Source organism: Nipponia nippon, unplaced genomic scaffold, assembly GCF_047370975.1.
Source record: "Nipponia nippon isolate SJK-2023a ecotype South Korea unplaced genomic scaffold, ASM4737097v1 scaffold_1, whole genome shotgun sequence".
Lineage (NCBI taxonomy): Eukaryota > Metazoa > Chordata > Aves > Pelecaniformes > Threskiornithidae > Nipponia > Nipponia nippon.
The window spans coordinates 37,852,645-37,871,358 of record NW_028262290.1 but is presented as its reverse complement, the minus strand read 5'-3'; the positions used below and the strand labels follow the sequence as shown (position 1 = coordinate 37,871,358).

Genomic DNA, 18,714 nt, shown 5'->3' with positions numbered 1-18,714 from the left:
CTCTTTTAGTAGAACTCATTTGGGACCATATCCTTGAACGATTTTTATCAAATGCTTCATTAATCCATAAAGAACTTTATGCAGCAATCTTGTGAGAATGTCCAAAAGCTAAACTAATTCTCATCAATAGTAAAGCAGCTACAGGGCTGCCACTTGTAGGCAAATCTGAATTCTACATCAGTTTATTCAATCAGTGCTAAGAAATCTGATGGTTATACATATTTTCTATTTTAAACACTGATGTTTAAGTTCTTATTACCAGAGAAAATCTAAAGGAAAAAAAAGTCAATCTAACTGGCAAACCTTCCACCTCCAGCATTTTCTCATCATGCCAATATATCAAAGAGAATATTGAGCAAAATGAAACAAAAACCACACCCCAAACCAGAAAACAACTCAAACCCTAGATACAGTATTACAGAGACCTAACAGACACAGGACGTTACCTAAAACATACATGGATAATGACCTACAGCCAACTTCACTGCAAACAAATACATGCTTCTCTTTCTCAATTAATTCCTTGCCATTTTTACGTATTAAGTAGCACTTACTTTATCTGGAAAAATCTTTTCCAAGTAAATCAAAATTGAAAAATGGGTTTAAACTAAGTATACTTTTCACTTATTCTACATCACAACACATTTGTACCAAACTCTTGCAAGCTTTTAAAATACTTTTTTTTTCAGCAGCTTACCAGTTTTTCTTTTGCATCAGAAGGAGATCCAGAGCCAAACTCCCCGCTGACTGGTCGCCAAGTGAGCAGCCTTGAAAACACAAAACCAGTACCAAATTTATTAAGTTTGAAATACAAATCAGAACTGATATTCTAAAAAGTCCACATCGATATAGTGGGGTTTTTTTGTTTTAATTTAAATTAATGGAAGCCAAACATGAAAAGTCGAATATAGATACTTCCATAAATAAATAAACAAACTAGTTAAGTATACATTTTGTTCTTTCGCACATAGTGAAAAATTGAAGTATTGTGTTTTTTGAACTTCACTGTTTCTGCCAATTGCCCTGGACAGACAACTGGATTATGTGGAGATGCATTAATTTTTCTCAGAAACATTGGATTTGGCTTTAGGCAGTACTCTAGTGTCATTAGTGGGCCTTGCTCTCTCACACTGCCTTAAGCTATACCTGGAATAAGGAATGAATCTACCCCAGGACAAATCAGCATAATGTCTGCAGATGTTTTGCATTCTCTGTTTGGCCTATGTTCCAGCACTGTGGTTCTGTCTCCACGTAGGATTCAACACTTCCACTTAGGATTCATTGCTGCTATGAGGTACCAAGCCACTGACAATACTTCTGATCTCTTCCCTGTTGTTTTCCTATAGCATGTTGCCGTCTTGAGGATCTTCGCCTTAAGCACTAAGAACTTTCTACATTAATTGTAACTTATTGAGGCTGGCTGTGCCTGCCAAGAAATGAAGGAAACTGGATTAAATAACCTAAGTGGTCCCATCATCTCTTGTTCTACCAAATCTGTTGTTACCAAGATTAAAGTTATTTGTCATTGTTAAGATCTCAAACTATTTAGCCTCAATCTGTGTGAGGCAATGCTTGATGGACATTTGTGTCTGCGTATCCTAAGTGAGATCTTTCCTATTGTGTTAAGGATCCTAAATTAACACATCACTGATCTCGATACAACTAAAGACCATAGACCTAAAAAGACAAATCAGAGATAATAAAAGATAAAATCTTGAGGCATGTAATGAGACAAGTAAAGTAGAGCAGAGAACTGAATTGATTCTTGAAAGCTACCAGGACACAAATTGCAGATTATTCTGGATTAGAGGTTGTTAAATACAGCGTAGTTTATTTTGGGCTATAAAGTCTTAAAATTCCATCTGCCAAAGGAGGTAGTGGAATAATGAGCCGTTATGAGCCAGTAGAGGCCAGATCATCGTAATTTGTGCATGGAATCAATTCTAACTCTTAAATTTCTCAAGGACAAGAGAGCATTCACCCTGGCTTTCTCAGCGCCAGCAAGCCAAGACTTGCTCTCATGAAGCTTCAGAAAATTTCAATTAAAAAAACCTTATAAACAGAATAGAAATTAAATAAAAAGAAGAATCAAAGAAACTATTAAAATGAGCTAAGGAAGTATGGGCTGGATGAACAAACAGTGAGGTGGACTGAAAACTGGCTGAACAGCCGAGCCAAGAGGGTGGTGATCAGGGGCATAAAGTCTAGTTGGAGGCCGGTAACTAATGGGGTACCCCAGGGGTCAATATTGGGTCCAATTCTGTTCAACATCTTCATTAATGATCTGGATGACGGGGCAGAGTGGACCCTCAGCAAATTTGCTGATGACAGAAAACTGGGAGGAGTGGCTAATACACCAGAGGGTCATGCTCCCACCCAGAGTGACCTCAACAGGCTGGAGAAACGAGCTGACAGGAACCTCACGCAGTTCAACAAGGGGAAGTGCAAAATTCTTCACCTGGAGAGGAACAACCCCATGCACCAGTATATGCTGGGAGCCACCCAGCTGGAAAACAGCTTGGCAGAGAAGGCCCTGGGGTCCTGGTGGACAAGCAGGTTGGACATGAGTCAGTAATGTGCCCTTGCTGCAAAGAAAGCAAACGTTATCCTGGGCTGCATTATGAGAGTTGCTAGCAGGTGGAGGGAGGTGGTCCTGCCCCGCTACTCAGCACTATGTCCAGTCCTGCACTCCCCACTACGAGAGAGACATGGACATATTGGAGAGGCTCCAGCAAAAGGCCACGAAGATGATTAAGGGACTGGAGCATCTCTCCTACAAGGAAAGGCTGAGAGAGGTGGGACTGTTCAGCCTGGAGATGTGAAGGCTCAGGGGGTATCTCATCAATGTAGATAAATACGTGAAGGCAGGATACAAAGAGGACAGAGCCAGGCTCTTTCCAGTGGTGCCCAGTGACAGCACCAGAGGCAACAGGTACAAACTGAAACACAGGAGGTTCCCTCTGAGCATCAGGAGACACTTTTTCCACTGTGAGGGTGACCAAGCGCTGGCACAGGTTGCCCAGGGAGCTGTGGAGCTTCCCTCCTTGGAGATAATCAAAAGCCAGGACATGGTCCTGGGGAAATTGCTCTGGGTGGCCATACTTGAGCAGGGGGATTGGACCAGACAACCTCCAGAGCCCCTTCCAACCTCAGCCATTCTGTGATTCTGTGTTAGTATCTTCAGCTATCAACACCTCAATGATTTTGTGGAAGCTTGGCAGGAGTACATTTTGGGCTTTTCTAGTAAGTCAACCTTGCTGAAATTGGTAGCTGAGTAAATATTCCAATACTAAGTCTTCCAAACAAGGAAATAATATGATCCTCTCTCTTTGCAAAAAGGTAACTTGCCAAGAACCAGCAGAGGTTAGTACTGCAACTAAGAACTCCTGCAGCCAATGCTGCAACTCTTGAACTGAAGAATTAAGTTATGCAATACCTGGAAGATGTTTTATATAAATGCTAAAAGAGAACAGATATAATCCTACCTGATCAGGTTAATAAAAACCTCTGCCAGAAGATACTTCACACTCCAGAGATTCATAGCATCTGACTATTTCAAAGACAATTAGCAAAAAAGCACTCGCTCATAAAACTTTCATATATACCACTGTGCGATTTGTCTCTGTCTTCATTTCAACATTAACCATTGTGTTACTTCCAGACATGGGAAAAAAAAAGGTAAAAGGAGCATTTGCCTTCTTCTCTAAGTACTGGGGCAGCCTCCACAACAAGCTGGGTATTAAAACTGTGTTGTGGGGAAAAAAAAAAAAAAAAAAAAAAATTAAGGCCGGGAGGGCAGGAGAAGCTCCACCACAAAATAAGGCTAATAGAAGGACTAAGAAATACAAATATGAAATGCCAGCCAAACCAGGAGTCACAGAAAAACCTGTGAAAAACCTATCCTCTTAGGGCTCAGAAAGAGAAGGAAAAAAAATGAGTACAAAGTCTCCATTAAAAATATGAATGAATACCTGTATATTGTTATCATATTTTTTTCTTACCCATCTAAAAAGCTTCAGCTTTAATCAATTACGGTCAAAGTGAAAAGACTGTTCTGAGCAGTTTTGTGTCACCCAATAATTGTTTGGAAAAAAGCAGGTGTACTTTCACCATGGGAAAGGAGACTGATTACATATATGCTCAAGGGATTACTCATGCATAAAATCCAAGTAAGATTTACTTCACCCTGCAACAGCTGGGAACCTCCCAGAAATATAAGAAATAACATAATGAAGTTCTCAAAGAAGGCACAGAAAGATTAAAAAAGGAGATGGGAAGTAAAGAATGGAAATCTATGGAAAGAGTCAGATACCATCCTAGGGAAAATAACCCATTTGAAAAGCCTAAGTGCCATAAACATCAAAGGGAATAATGCACATATTTCAAATCAGGTATAGCTAAAGGCAACAAGAGTATTTTGAATGTGTCTAAATATTAAGATATCCAAAATGCTGCTCTAGAAGGGTTTCTAATGTTCAGCTATACCCAGAAACCTAAGTTTTGATCATATGTGGAAACCAAAGCAGATGTTCTGCTAGTGAGTATTCACTTCAAAATCTTTCCAAGTACGGGACATAGTAAGTCAGGGCTAATTCAACTGGACTTTTACATCCAGAGATTCGGTTTCAAATTTTATTTTTGGCAGTTACCAAAATGCAAAAAAAATATCTTGCCAGCTCCCAGATGTTTCAGCTTTATTTTAGTATTATTTTTTGGGTGCAATTAATTCATCACATAGAAAAACAGGTGAGGTAGTGACAGATGGATTAATTTATCTTTTAAACATGAATGAAGCTCTCTTACAGTGCTATTTGATACATAACTCTAAAATTAAGGAAAGACTGATGTGCAGAAGATTCCCTTTTGCTCCAGTTTTCTTCAGGCCTGAACTGGGTGACACCCAGAAGCAAACGCTATGGGAACTAATTGACAGATATAGGACAAGTACAACAGTTGAACATTAAGACTATCAGATTTGAAAATAAGTAGTGTTTCACCTCAGTGTTGGTAGGGGGAAAAAACCCTCATCTTTGGTATAATGCTGGACGTGATTTCTTGTTATTCTGTTCTATGATGTACATGTATAACATACTACTCAGAATAGTATACAGCCTTGTTTCAAGAAACTTCGCATAGAGTTATAACATGAAGAAGGGAAAGACAGTTACCAAATATGCAAGATAATTTTCATAAAAAGATTAGGATTCATAGAAACATATGATGGAAATTAACCATCAACCACAGAGACTTAAATCTCTAAGACTGTTGCAGTGTTTTAGTATTTTGTGGAAAAAGCTTCACAGAAATCAGTAAGTCATCTAGCTAAACTATTTTACAAAGTATAAATATTAACAGTCAACTTACGCATGAGGGATTGTAGTTTTGAAAATATCCAGCATGCAAGTACAAGTTTTATCCCAGATTTCTAGGGTAAACTTTTCACCATTTAGGATGACAACATTCTCCAAACAGTTTGTACCAGACCGTGCCAGTTGTTCATTGTCTGGAAAAGACAAACAGTGCATTTGTTTATTCACATTCAACAGTAAAATGTTAACATTGTTTAATGTAATTTTGGTACAGTCCTACCTTGCTGCACACACCAGTACAGCTGTGCAAATATATCATCCAAAAGAACATCACTAAGTACTTCTAAATACTGTGTGAATACATCACATATTGCATAAAGTGCATGGTTGCAAGTAGTTGTCATCCATTCAGCTTTCTAGAAGGGGGGGAAAAAAAAGTTACAACTTTGTTTAAGGTGAAACTTTTAGGATACACATCCCTGCAGGCAGACGGATATATGCATTTACTCAATTTGAATTGCTTTACAGTGACATGCAATTCTTTTCTGTACCTCAAAACCCCCAAAACTTGGAGGCCCAACTTTTCTTTGCTAACTAGCAGGTTTAAAAAACTACAGAAACAAACAACTATTCTTGGAGACCAGATTATAGGACTGACAAGCACTTACCATCATGAGATACTGAGTTTGACATTAAACTTAGTGTCTAACCCTAGCTCAACAGGTTTAACACCAAGTTCTCTGTGTTTCTTCTAAATATTTTCCAGGGAATAAAAATTTAGAAAGTGAGAGATGTCCTTCTACAAATAGTCAGACAGAGCCTCCCAAATAGTTGACAATTTTGATCAAACTTCTAATATTAATAATTTACACTTAATTTACATTAGTAAGCCCATTTCTGTTTCACTTCCTTGTCAGGACAGTACCTGGTCCTGGTTTGGCAGGTCAAAACCTGTTTTGCTGGTCAAAAGGGTGCAGTGAAAGGAGAGTGCTGCTTTTTGGGGTTTTCTGTTTGTTTTTTCCCTAGTCATAAAAAAGTTTTGAACTAGCAGAACTTATTTCTTCGAATTGTGACTTCACTGCTGATTACACGCCTAATTCCATTACGCATGTTGCCATGAAATGATGTGTGTCTCAACTTCCAGACATGTGTAAAAGCTGCAGTTCTTCTTACAAACCCTAGATATTGCATTTCATGCTATTCTTCTATTGTTCATAGTGTAAACTACTAGGCCTTTTACACACATAGTTTAAAAAAAAAAGAGGAAAGTGACAGTAGAATGCTAATATAGCAAAATAAGGCTACTAGAACCAGCGGTCAGCTGTGGAAGTTTTGAGGTTTGCCTTACATTACTTGATAAGCTAATATTACTAATCCGGTTTTTGACCATCAATATAGATCTCATGTAAATTATCTTCCCCCACTTTTTTCACCTCAGTCTGCTGTTCTGGCAGTTTCATGTTGTCAAATATCCTGAAGACAATCCGAAACAAATCTTGCCACCAGTGTTTTTCGTAAGTATGGCCATATGTCTTCATTATTTCAAACATTACTGTTAAACCCCTGAAATGAAGAAAGAACAACATATACTAAGAGTTATAAAAAGACATGCACGAGACCAAATATGTCGAACTGCAACAACAATAACAAACTCAAATACTGTTAAGAACATCATACACTGATCTGATGTGGATCAGTCACACAAGTACACTAAAATTAAGTAGAAAATCAGCTTGTTTCAAAAGCACTTAAAACTCACAGGCAATAGCCAGAAAATACATTTGAGAACTGTGGTAATTTCAAATTAAAATAGGAAAACAAACTTCTTTACAAAGGACCACAAAAATAAAGGAACAAGTATTTCCAGGTAAGAAATACAGAGATCTAGAAAATGAGTATTAATGTTCACCAGCTATAAAGGGAGTCCAGATGCACAGCTCGCATGTAGATGTGTAAATTTAAAATTATTTGTATACAACCTCTCATATTTAGCATCAGAACTGCAACAGAATACACTTTATAAGGGAAAAGCCATATTCAAGGAAAATAAGCAGGTTTTACATTAAATCAGAGTACAGCTTTGTTTTTTCAACTGTATCTGCAATCCTCAACCAGTTAATGTATCATGGTATAAAAACAGTTTTAAAATCTTCAAAGTAAGTATGATGGGCAAGACACAGGAGGGCAGGCAGAACTGGGGTCATGAGTTTTAATTAAAACCAAAAAAAGATTCCAACAGAATTTTGCTGTTGGAGTCCACTAAAACAAAACCTACTCATTGCACAAATGAAAAATGCTCCATTTTAAACAGAGAGAAAATGGAAACGTGACATGAGGCTTACCCAGGTCAACTATGACAAATCATTAAAATGGAGTAACAGGGGCATATATCATGGAATCAAACATCATACATTTATATTTACTAATGAATAGAGAGAATCAGTATTGCCACTGGAAAAATACAGATTTGGATATTAATCCAATGTAATACCTTATTTAAAAAAAAAAGGGGGGGAGGACGACACGGAATGTAATGCATGTTGACCATTTAGAGTTGACCTTCCCCGCTAAAATAATGCTTGCTTGCCATACATTGGGAAAGTTAGAAGTTGGACTTTTACATTTTACTGTGTTCTATGGATCAACTGCTTCCATAGCATCTGATTGCAATTTGAGCTGAGCTGTCTTAAATAGTTTATAGGTTCTATAATAAATGGAAAACAGTCACTATATTTTCTTTACTTAAGCTTTAATTTATTTTTAAATGAACTATTTAAATAGTTCTTATCTTTGTGATTTCATGGCTACCCATCCTAAACAGGCACTCTTTAAATATTTAACTTTAAGGAAATGTAATACTTATCTCTAACATAATGCAGTCACAACCACGTAACTTCATTATTTATTATAACAGAAGATAAGAATTTCATGTAAAGAACACAGATTTAATTCCAGCATGTACATTCCAGCATCTATTTAGAAGGTGTTTTTAAAAAGTTTGGTGTTCCCACAGTGGTATCACCTAAATTAAATAATAAGTCATTTTATGACAGTTACGTTTACTAAGAGAGTTGTTTCTATTTTAAAAGTATAAAGTAAGCCTTTTAAAATTTGAATTACAAATACTGATTGTTACCTGGTTCTTACATCTAATTTGCATCTATTGATGATACAGGACAACTCAAACAGAATTGGGAACCATCCTCGCACCCACACTCTGTCTTCGGGAGCTACATTCATATCATCACTTGTGTATTCTTTGAATGCCTTTAAAAGAAAACACAGGGTTTTACAGAGTCGGAAGAGTTAGATTGTTCAAAATAAAACACGATTTGGACTGTAAATAATCTCTGCTGTACTAATATTACACCCTGATAACTCAAGTGAGCTGGCAATCAAAATAATACTGAGAAGGTGAAGTGTTTTTCAAAGTAATGCTTAGTATATTATGAAAAATAAACTAAAAAAAAAAATAAACAAGATGATACATTCAAGCATCAGTTTTTGCTTGCAGTTCAGTCTGAGTCTCTTACTCTCCTTTTATAGAGACAGCACTGAAAGTGAGGATCTACCATAACATTTTGAGGATATCCAACATTTCTGCGTATGCCATTATCCATTCTTCACAACATTTCTCAGTAGAGAGCAGATCCTGAGATACGTTGATTTCCAGCAGCTCTCAGGAAAGCCATCCACCAGCTGAACTGGGTGGATGGGGATGGGCAGGGGGGAATAAAAGAAAAAAAAAAAATTGCTGATACTTTCAAAGCCTGTGGCATTTTATTTTCCTATTGCTTGTAAATAAAGTACCTTTCTCATTAATCTCTGAAACTTGAAGGGAAGCCAATAAGGTTAGCGCCAGTATTTTTTTCTTTATAAAACACTGTTGATTAGAACACTTATAATTTAGTTAATACAGACTATACCTGAGGTCTATCAGATACATATTTTGCACAGTGGCGAATGAGGCGGATCGCTTCCATACTGGTATCTGGAAATGCTGCATTGCAGGCAAATTCAGACAAGCACTTTACTGCATCCTGGAAAGAATCTATGGTTGCTGGGAAGTGTTTTTCAAACACAATTGCTGGGAGAAAAGTGTGAACAGAAGAAAAAAGTGTCATGCTTTAAAATCTATTAATTCTAATATGAACTGACTGTAACATAAGTCATGAGAGACTGGTTCATCGATTGGTGCTGTCAAATGCTTGAGTAGTAATAAAAACTAAAAAATGAATGCTCAGCCTAAAAAAAGAATGACCTAGAAGGCATTCTGTTTTGACAGTAAATAAGTGTTTAAAATAAATCAAGGTAGCATCTAGTCTAGAAGAGGGAAATTTAACAGTTAAGCAAGAGCAGAGCAATAGGCTTACTGGTTAACACTAGCCTGTGTGATCAGAGCTTAAGAGTGCTACATAAAGCACAGAGTTACATCTACAAAAAGACTTCCCACAGCAATATGGTCCTGTTGCCTTGATTTTAAACAGTTACTTTTAAGGAAAAAAACCATTCTTCTTCAATGCTGAAAAAGTTTTAGGAACTTGCAGAGGTTGAGACACAATAAAAAGATCCCTTACAGCACTTAAAACCTGAGATCTAAATTAGCATGGGGGACAAAAAAAAACCCAAAAACCTAGTGCCACCTAGCACAGCACTTTCTCCTAAAGAGGCCATAGAGAAGCACAATTCAGAAACAAGGAAAAAGATAAGCAAACAACATAATAGTAAAATGACTATACAATTTTCTTCTGGAGGAAAAAAGTGTAAAATCCTTCACTTAAATTAAAAAGTACACATTAAGTAAAATTATCTAAGGCCCGACTTGTTTTACTACAGAATGCTACAAACAGATAATTTTTTTTTTAAAGGCATAAAGGAAGACAAATAACTATAATCTTATTGAATTACTTTCCTACGTATTTTCCCAGAGGATTGGTTGAAAAGTGTAAAACGTTGGTTCTAAAGCATGAACCAGGCTTTACTATGCAGGCTGTAAAGCCAACAGCTAAACAAAGCTTCTCAGTCTCTGGAGTCACACAAACTTTCATGATGTTTGAATACCATCAATACTCACTGACAATGTGTCCTGTAGTCTGGAATGCAAGTTCCACTATACTTTCATCCTGATCCGAGGCTGCCAGATGAAATACTGAAAAAATGTTTTTCCAGCCAGAACGAATGTTAGCAGCCTGGGAATTCACCATCTGTGCAATACACCGTACAACCATGTCTCGAATAGTAGGAGACCTAAATTAAGATAATAAAAAATAATTGTTTAAACTAAATTACATAAACAATTAGAATAGTATAATGCTCCAGCAACTGATTTTACAAAAGCGATCTGAAACATTAATTGCGAAAGTCGATGCTTATGATCCCAGGCAATTCAGTTAATTGTATGTTATTACCTGTTTCTCTTCATGATATGTTCAAACGGTCTTAGGAAGTCCTTCTGGAATCGGAAATTAGCAAGTTCTCCTTTTTCTAAGAACTTCATTGATAATTGCCTTAATGAGTCTACAGCAAAAATAGCTACATCTTCATTAGGATTGCAGCCAACCTGATAATGTAGAACAGAAATGCACAGTAAGCTTGAATCAGAATTCTTAGGGATTCAGCCCAAGCTGCCTTTACATTTGACAACAGAGAACTAAGCAGTACTGGAAAATTAATAAAAATAAACAGTAACCAGTTCCATAAACCACATTGTTAATGCGTTTCAATAATCCCTAAGCAATTCCAGCTATTTTCTACATTACACATCCTAGCATTTAAAACTTTCTAAAAGTAAGCAAACTGTCTAGAAAGACTTCAATAAGCTGTATTAAACATGCACGTCAAACATTCACCTGATAGTCAATTTAGACTTGAACAGAAAACAACCTCTTATCCCAAGCTTCATAAAACACCCCCAAAAATGAGAACACATAACTAAAGGCAGCCAGTTCCAGACCAGGTCATGATAAATAACAATGTATACTCTTGCCTTTACGTTTATTATATTGTGTACATCTGCCTTCTCGCAGGCCTTTCCAGCTTTACAATTTTTGTGGTGTTTTAAGCTACTTATACAGAAGGACAGAAAAAACAGTATAATTCAGATGAGCACATGCTTTTCCAAGAAATCTCTAAATAAAATTTATTTGTATCGATAAATTCAAGGAGTATGCAGTATAATCATTAACAGGGATACCTTATTAAAATGATCTCCAATAACTTCCCAGATTCTAGACCACTGTAGCCTTATCCGGCCCATGTTGTAGTACGAAATCTCTACTATCTTCTGCAGACTAAACATTCGAGGGTGGGTAGCAGACAGCAGTTCATCCATAGATACGGCACACAGCCAGCGAACGAAATCCACTGTTAAATGACCACAGATTTTAATGCAATATTCTTCCAAGGTTTAAGACAAAGCTGCTTTGTAGTTTACAGGGGGAGGGGGAGATAAAACTTACCAATAGCATTTCCATCCAACCTTGTAGATCCTGTAAATATTCTGTAAAGTGCAGTTTAAGACATTGTTACAGTTTCTTAAAAAAGCATCTAATAAGCACGTATTCAATATTTTTTTAAATATACATAGACACCCTCTGACTACTTCTATTTATTAAAAAACAATTAGTAATTGTGGAAAAATACTGAGCTTTGAAAATAAAATCAGAAATATCTCAATTATTTCTAATATTTAAAAATAACTCCCATAAGCATGCGTGGAGACTGGGAGGCGAGCATTGTTTCTAATACTATCTGCTCATTGACAGTGACTGATGAATAATGTCAGTAGTTTATAAACTAGCCAGCCCTGCTCCAAATACAGAAGTCAAACTTCTCCAGAGTGCACAATTCCTATTTGCCATGACAAATAGATACTTGAAACACTTCCCATTATGAAGTGGGGAGAAATACTGCAAACCTAAAGAGCTGTTATGTGTTTGACATTAAGCCTCCAGTTCGCTTGATGTGATTTTACTGCAAGGCAAGTTTCATTGAACTGACATTGATCTTGCTACCTATACTCAATCACAGAAATGCTTGTAAGCCTTCAGAATGATACATCTTTGTGACTGTCAATTTTGACAACCATTAAGAAAATGATGTTTTCAGATTTCTTATATGTTGAGAGAGCAAGATCCATTAACACTCCAGTCTGATCAGTACTTTATGATATGAACAGGGAATGCTTATGAGATGTATCATGCCTGATCAAATTCAGTTATGATAAATATGATTCATAGAAAGGAAGACTGGAATAATAATTTTGGTAATTTCAGACAACATCTACATAACCTAGAGGAAAGCAGGGAGTCAGTGATTACATTTAGGAGAAAGAGTCTGTCAATAATGCTCCCTGTACTAAGGCAAAATGAGATTTGCTATATGTTACTATATATCGCAAATCAAGATTCACTGGACAGCACAGCAGTCTCCATTCTGCAACTCTCCTGTAATAATTTTATAATCAGTAAAAAGGCTTCTTGCCTAATCTTTGTTGTGTTCCTTCTTGCAAAAATACTTCTGCTCCATAAAAAATGAAAAAACCCACAAAACTGAAAAGCACTTTAATATGGTAGTATTTATGTAGTTTTTTCCAAATAGGGATAAACTAATAATGTCCTATCATTAGCACAGGGTATTCAAATATTTCTTAAAAAGCTTGAGGTGGCAACAGCAAATTTAATACAATACCTGTCTACAGCAACGACAACACTTTGGGAGCTAGTTTCGCCAATGGATTCCTGAATACTTGCTATCTGCTTCCAATCCACGTTTCCACCCACTACAGTAAACAAAATTTGAAAAATGGGTAAGAGACAACACAGAAAGGGCTGGGAAGAAAGAGGAAGAGAAGTCGCACCACTACCAATATAATTATATATATTTTTAATTCACATAAAAGAGAAGTACATTATTAATTTCCCTTGCATAAGCTGGGCATTTCAGTGAACAGTTGCATGTTGGTCTAAGTCCTGATTCTCTAGATTCTCTATCCGTGTATAAACTATATTAGTCCCAGAAAACTGTCCACATTTAGAACAATTGTATGAATAGATACAAGTGAAAAAAATTCAAAAGCACAAGAACCACCTTTTTCTCTCCATCTTTCTTTCCATGGATCCTTGGTAATTCTGCTACTGAAAATACACAACATATGATAGAGAATACTGCACAGAGGAGAACTTTTCACACTTTATTAGAAGCAAGTGAGTAAATCCATCCTGATAGGTTTTCTTTTTAATCATTCACAGAGAAGAGCTCCCATTAAAACTCCATCTTAAACCTACCTCTCAAGTACAACAAAATTATCACCTAACAATATTGAGAAAAATCTGTAAATAAAAATAGCAGTATTTATTTTGGAGGCTAGAAACTGTAACCCACACCTGGGAAAGCTCATGTTAAGAAAATGCTAACTTCACAGTGAGCAAATTGCTGAAATTTCTGGCAATCTCTAAGCCCCACCTCCACCCCCCATCAAAAAAAGAACAGGAATCTTGTAACCATTCTGGGTAATTCCACCTACCCTGTATTTAGGGTTTTTTTCCTTAGGCAGCCTATCAGAAGGATAGGGGAGAACAGAAGGCTGAAAGACAGCCAGCAGTTCTGTTCTCAGAGCTTTGCAGAGACAAATAGTTCTCATGTTTCAGACTGCCTCCCAAAAGTCTGCCTCTGAGTCTTGCTGTGCTCCACACTTGGAGGTGGCTGGAGATGACTGGCTGGCAAATCTAGATAAACTGACCCATCTGAAGTATTTTTCTAGGGCATTTATGGAGTAGCCTTTCTGTAGATACATGCATACATACGTAATCTTATACTAGTATTTCAGCAACTTATAACACTGTTGGGTTTGATCAAGTCTTCTCCTGTAAGCACATGAGCTGCCAGTATCAATTAGCCTGAATCTTGGTAATGCGTCAGCCAAGAAACATATCGAGCAAACAGCTGTGTGAAGTGAATTTGAAGGGCTATTTCCGAGAATTCAGGTCACCCTAATCAACCCTGCCAGTTTACATGAGAATTCCTTATTATTGTAGGATTTATAATCAATGCTGGAAGACCTAAACAGACAGCAGATTTAAATTCCAACAGTAACGAGATCTTTTACAATGAAACATAGAGTCACCTATATAATTCTGCTTTATGAAAAACTGATTCCTCAGATTCCCATTGTCCAAAGAAGGTTTCTGGTTACCTAAGAAGTATACTTTGGCTATGACCTACACAAAGCTGAAAGACAAAACCTACTGCTGTGAGAATAGAAACTAGGCTAGAAGAAAGCTGAACTTCACAGTTACAACTCCAAGTAAGACAACATTCCTACCAAAGAAGCAAAGGAATAGATGCTTATTCGTTTACTTTTACAACCCACATGCTTGTGATGCCTTGAATTTTCAAGTAAAACAAAAAAGGGCCACAGCAAGAAGATAATGCAAGAGTGAAGACAACATTCAAATGTAGATGCCTGAAGAGTGCACACCTGAATCCTTGTTCAGGCAGTAAATGAGCAAAAGGGTTTCTGGAGTTGTTTTTTTGTTTTGTTTTGTTTTGTTTGTTTGTTTTTTAAAAACACACACTTCTGACTTCAGCAAGAAGACTGAATGCTGCTGCTTATGCATGTCTGATTTTGCAAGCAGGTTTGAAAGATGAAGCTTCTGCGTCACCAGACTGCAACTTCACTTACTCTAATTAAACAACTATTTTCCTTTAAAATGTGTGTCTGTATATATAGACATATGCACTATGGGTTCTTCATAGGAATTTAGCTTTATAGGAAGGTTGCTTGAAAGCCATAGTTCCAAAGGATACTTCAGAGTGATCACAGAAAGAAAATTAAAGTATCTGCCACACAGGATTTGCGGTGAAGAGTGAAAAAACTAAAATAGTTGAGAAAATGACTATGTTCTAACAGCCCCTAAATACATGAAAACCAAACTCCTTTGAGTTAGACATTTTCCTGTAAGATTGATGTGATATTAAAAAAAAAAAAAAAACAAAAAACGTTAAGTTTCCATATATGCACTGTAACAAGCACTGCAGAAATTCAATTCAGAGAGAAACATTTTATGCATTTGGGCACGATTACTTTCCCCAGAAATGTAGTTGACAGAGGGGAAAAAAGTCTTTATGAGCTGGATCTACACCAATGACTAGCAAGTGTGATTTAGAGACACCTGACCACAGCTTACATTCTTGAGCTATTAGGACTTAAAAATTTTTAAAGGCCAGTCACTTCAGTGTAGAGAAACTACCAGCATTTGGAAATAGCAAAGTTGGATAGGTCATTGGGGAACACTTAACTGGAGGATGCATATTAGAAGGGCAGGAAGAAGCTCAGTATATGAGATGCTGGCAGATGCATTAATTTCCAGGCATAAGGTTTCCCTGCAGCAACTCTTGGCAAGGTGAGGGGAGTACATAGAGGCAGGCCAAAGGAGAGCACAATGGAAAGAAAAGGACTGACTGCAGAATTAGAAAAACTGGCTGAGGAGAACACAGAGCCAGACGATTAGGACTAGGTTGAGGGCTAAGATCAGGGAAACTAGTAAAATAATCATTACTTCTCAAAAAAAAAAAAAATTACAAGAAAAAATTGAGGGAAGACAAAGCTTTTGTTCAGTTATGGGTGAAGTTGTTCAAAAGGCAGGAGATACGGAGCATCATACTAAAATTGAAACTTTCTAACAGTCAAATGGAGTTATATATACTTCCTTGACGCTTCCATAGTTTCCTAATACCCTACATCTGTATGTCTTTAACTGTGTTCCTATTTTAAAAAAAAAAAAAATCAACCTTTTTAAGATAATTTAAGGTAAGACAGGTATACTTTTCTAGGAGGACAGGAAACATCATCTGATTTACGGAGTACATTTTGGATCTTGGGCCAACCTAAAAAAGACACTTACTCAGTATGAAAGTAACCAAAAGAGGAGGAAACAGAATTTCAGAATTTAAACTAAACTAATCTTCCACTTGGTTTGAATACTGCGTATTTCTCACAAAGTTTTGTAACAGGATGCTTAACCTACACATACTAACTTGCCTGTTTGGTAAAACACTTGGTGCACTAATCACAGAATCACAGAATGCTTTGGGATGGAAGGGACCTTTAAAGGTCATCTAGTCCATCCCCCCTGCAACTGGCAGGGACATCTATGTTGCAATATTATTAAATCTGGTCATGCCATCAGCAATCCATTCTTATTTGGTCAGCTATATTTTAATAGAAATGACTAATGTATCATTTTCTTACCTTTCACACTCCCCCATCCTAGCAATAATACTTAACAGAGCAAAACAAATATTCCAGAAATAGGAATAGGCCGATTCAAAGCCTAAGACAGTTTTACAAGGACTACTTCATGATCTCATCTCCAAACCTCAGAGTCAACAATAATGCAAACAAAGGACAAACTTTAATATCTGTCTGAACAAAGCCAGTTAAACGAAATACTTCATATCCACATTACTTACCCAGTCCTAGCCCCACAAATTCATCGGGTGCCTGATCTTTTGTTCCAGTAAAAGAACCTTCCCTGCCACGCACTGTCCCTGAGATGTAGCGAGGTTTTACTCCAGTTCCTATTAACTGTGCCAGTTCAAGTTGACTGATGCATTTCAGAATCTATTCCAGAGAATAAAGATGTTTATCAACAAAAAGCAGCTTGAAATAGTAAAAAATAAATAAATAAAAATCTTTAGGCAGATCTTTAGAAGAAAAAAAAAATTCTAAACACTCAAGGTCAGACAAGTATTTCTGTTCTGTCTAAAATGAACACTAATTTAAATACTATTGGATTAGTCTCACAATTCTATTTCTCACTTCGACATGTTTTGCTACTTTAATTGGCTGCATAATGTGCAATTCTACATGATGTATGTGCAAAAGTATATACTCAGCATTTATCTAAACACCACTGTATTTATGCACAAATAAGTACACTACTGTGTTCAAAATCAGTACACATGCTTTCTTACTGTTTAAGTATAAATGACTCTTGTACCTCATGCCAGGAATTTCCTAAATAGTTTCCATCTGTATGAGCCACTGTGATGAGAGTTTTAATTGTGTCAATATTCTTCTGCTTCATTTCAGTAATACCAGAACTCACTGTAAGTAACGTAAATCTTGCTAACGCCTGGACATAGGCATCTCTTTCCAGCTACAAATAGGAGAAAAAAAAAAAAAAAGATGGTCTTGTCAGTATTTTCTCAGTTTCTTGTTCTTAGTACAATCTGTGTGATTTCAGCAACTATATAGTTTACCTTTCTCTTCCTAGAAAAGAATTCTACATAGTGAAAATACCTCATGTTCTTCTGTAGTAAGCTGTGGGATAAAATCAGGCTCCCTCTCTTCAGGAACATGAAGTGTAATGTGTGACAGCACAGAACACATAGGTTGTTGTTAGGTTTCTGGGTTTGGTCTTTTTGGATATTTGGGGGGCTTTTTTGGGGAACAGGATGCTGCTTCAGAAGAAATGTGGCTTCTTAGATAGGCTTTTAATATTCTTGTACTATACCTGGACCTACTCTGAAAACGCTGTCTTAGCAGACTCTCAAGTTGCAGGATTTTTTTGGCAACAGAATCTAAATAACATATCTAAAAGGCATGTTTTGCCAATTCCACAAAACTGCTCAAAACGTATTTGATTTAGTCTATGCCATTTGGAGCACCTCAGAAGTTTGTGAGGTGAGGCTGTCATGGGTGGGTAAACTGTAAGTAACCTATAATCTAGGCAGATGAATTCAATCTCACAAAAAAGAACGTTCCACATCTAGGTACCCAATTTTTATGTATAGGGTATCTAGAAACACCAAAGGAAACCCCTCACGTCTCATATGAACCGATTTTACCGAATGGTAAAAAGGGGATTACCATTGAGCTCACAAGTGCATTTTACTCTCCTGTTACGTATGATCCGAAGGCCATAAAGTGAAACGGTTGTACATCAGAGAAACAAATGACAACTATAAAATGTATTTAACTGTTTGGATGTTTAAGACTTCTTTGAAATAAAAACATCATTGAGCACATAATAAAACCAAATATAAAATCTTAAAAAAAAATTCCCAGGAAGAATGTCTGTTTTGTAGAGAAAAAACACAAACGCCACAACAGTGGGCAATGACAGAAGGGACAGATTCTAACAGAGCCACACAGCATGGCTGCCGTGTTCAAACCCAACTACTACTACTACAGGGTACGCTGGCAAAGGCACAGCAAATGATATATAAGCACAGAAAAATGGAAGGTTCATGGAAAGAGTACGAAGCAAAGAAGCTTTAGAGTCTACAAACTGTGTATCTTCTGTTAAAGGAAAATGTTTTCAGTCCTACCTTCCCTCTCTGTTCCATACAGATATTCCCCCTCTGCCCCTTTTTCCAAGCCATCAAAGCAGGAGAAAAA

The 18,714-nt window shown here is 36.8% G+C and overlaps 1 protein-coding gene across 3 annotated transcripts in view; it reads right to left on the bottom strand.

Moving 5' to 3' along the window:
* ARFGEF1 (ARF guanine nucleotide exchange factor 1) overlaps positions 1-18,714 on the bottom strand; it is a 100,146-nt gene that overhangs the window by 7,705 nt on the left and 73,727 nt on the right. For all 3 annotated transcript variants that reach the window (XM_087751845.1, XM_087751853.1, XM_087751860.1), the window contains 13 exons: positions 17,312-17,470; positions 16,782-16,932; positions 12,999-13,089; positions 11,768-11,808; positions 11,503-11,672; positions 10,718-10,869; positions 10,384-10,556; positions 9,236-9,396; positions 8,446-8,576; positions 6,743-6,872; positions 5,590-5,725; positions 5,365-5,503; positions 698-767 (listed from right to left, as the gene is read on the bottom strand). In XM_087751845.1, coding sequence (XP_087607971.1) covers positions 698-767; positions 5,365-5,503; positions 5,590-5,725; positions 6,743-6,872; positions 8,446-8,576; positions 9,236-9,396; positions 10,384-10,556; positions 10,718-10,869; positions 11,503-11,672; positions 11,768-11,808; positions 12,999-13,089; positions 16,782-16,932; positions 17,312-17,470 — 1,704 coding nt within the window. The remainder of the gene's footprint in view (positions 1-697; positions 768-5,364; positions 5,504-5,589; positions 5,726-6,742; positions 6,873-8,445; positions 8,577-9,235; positions 9,397-10,383; positions 10,557-10,717; positions 10,870-11,502; positions 11,673-11,767; positions 11,809-12,998; positions 13,090-16,781; positions 16,933-17,311; positions 17,471-18,714) is intronic.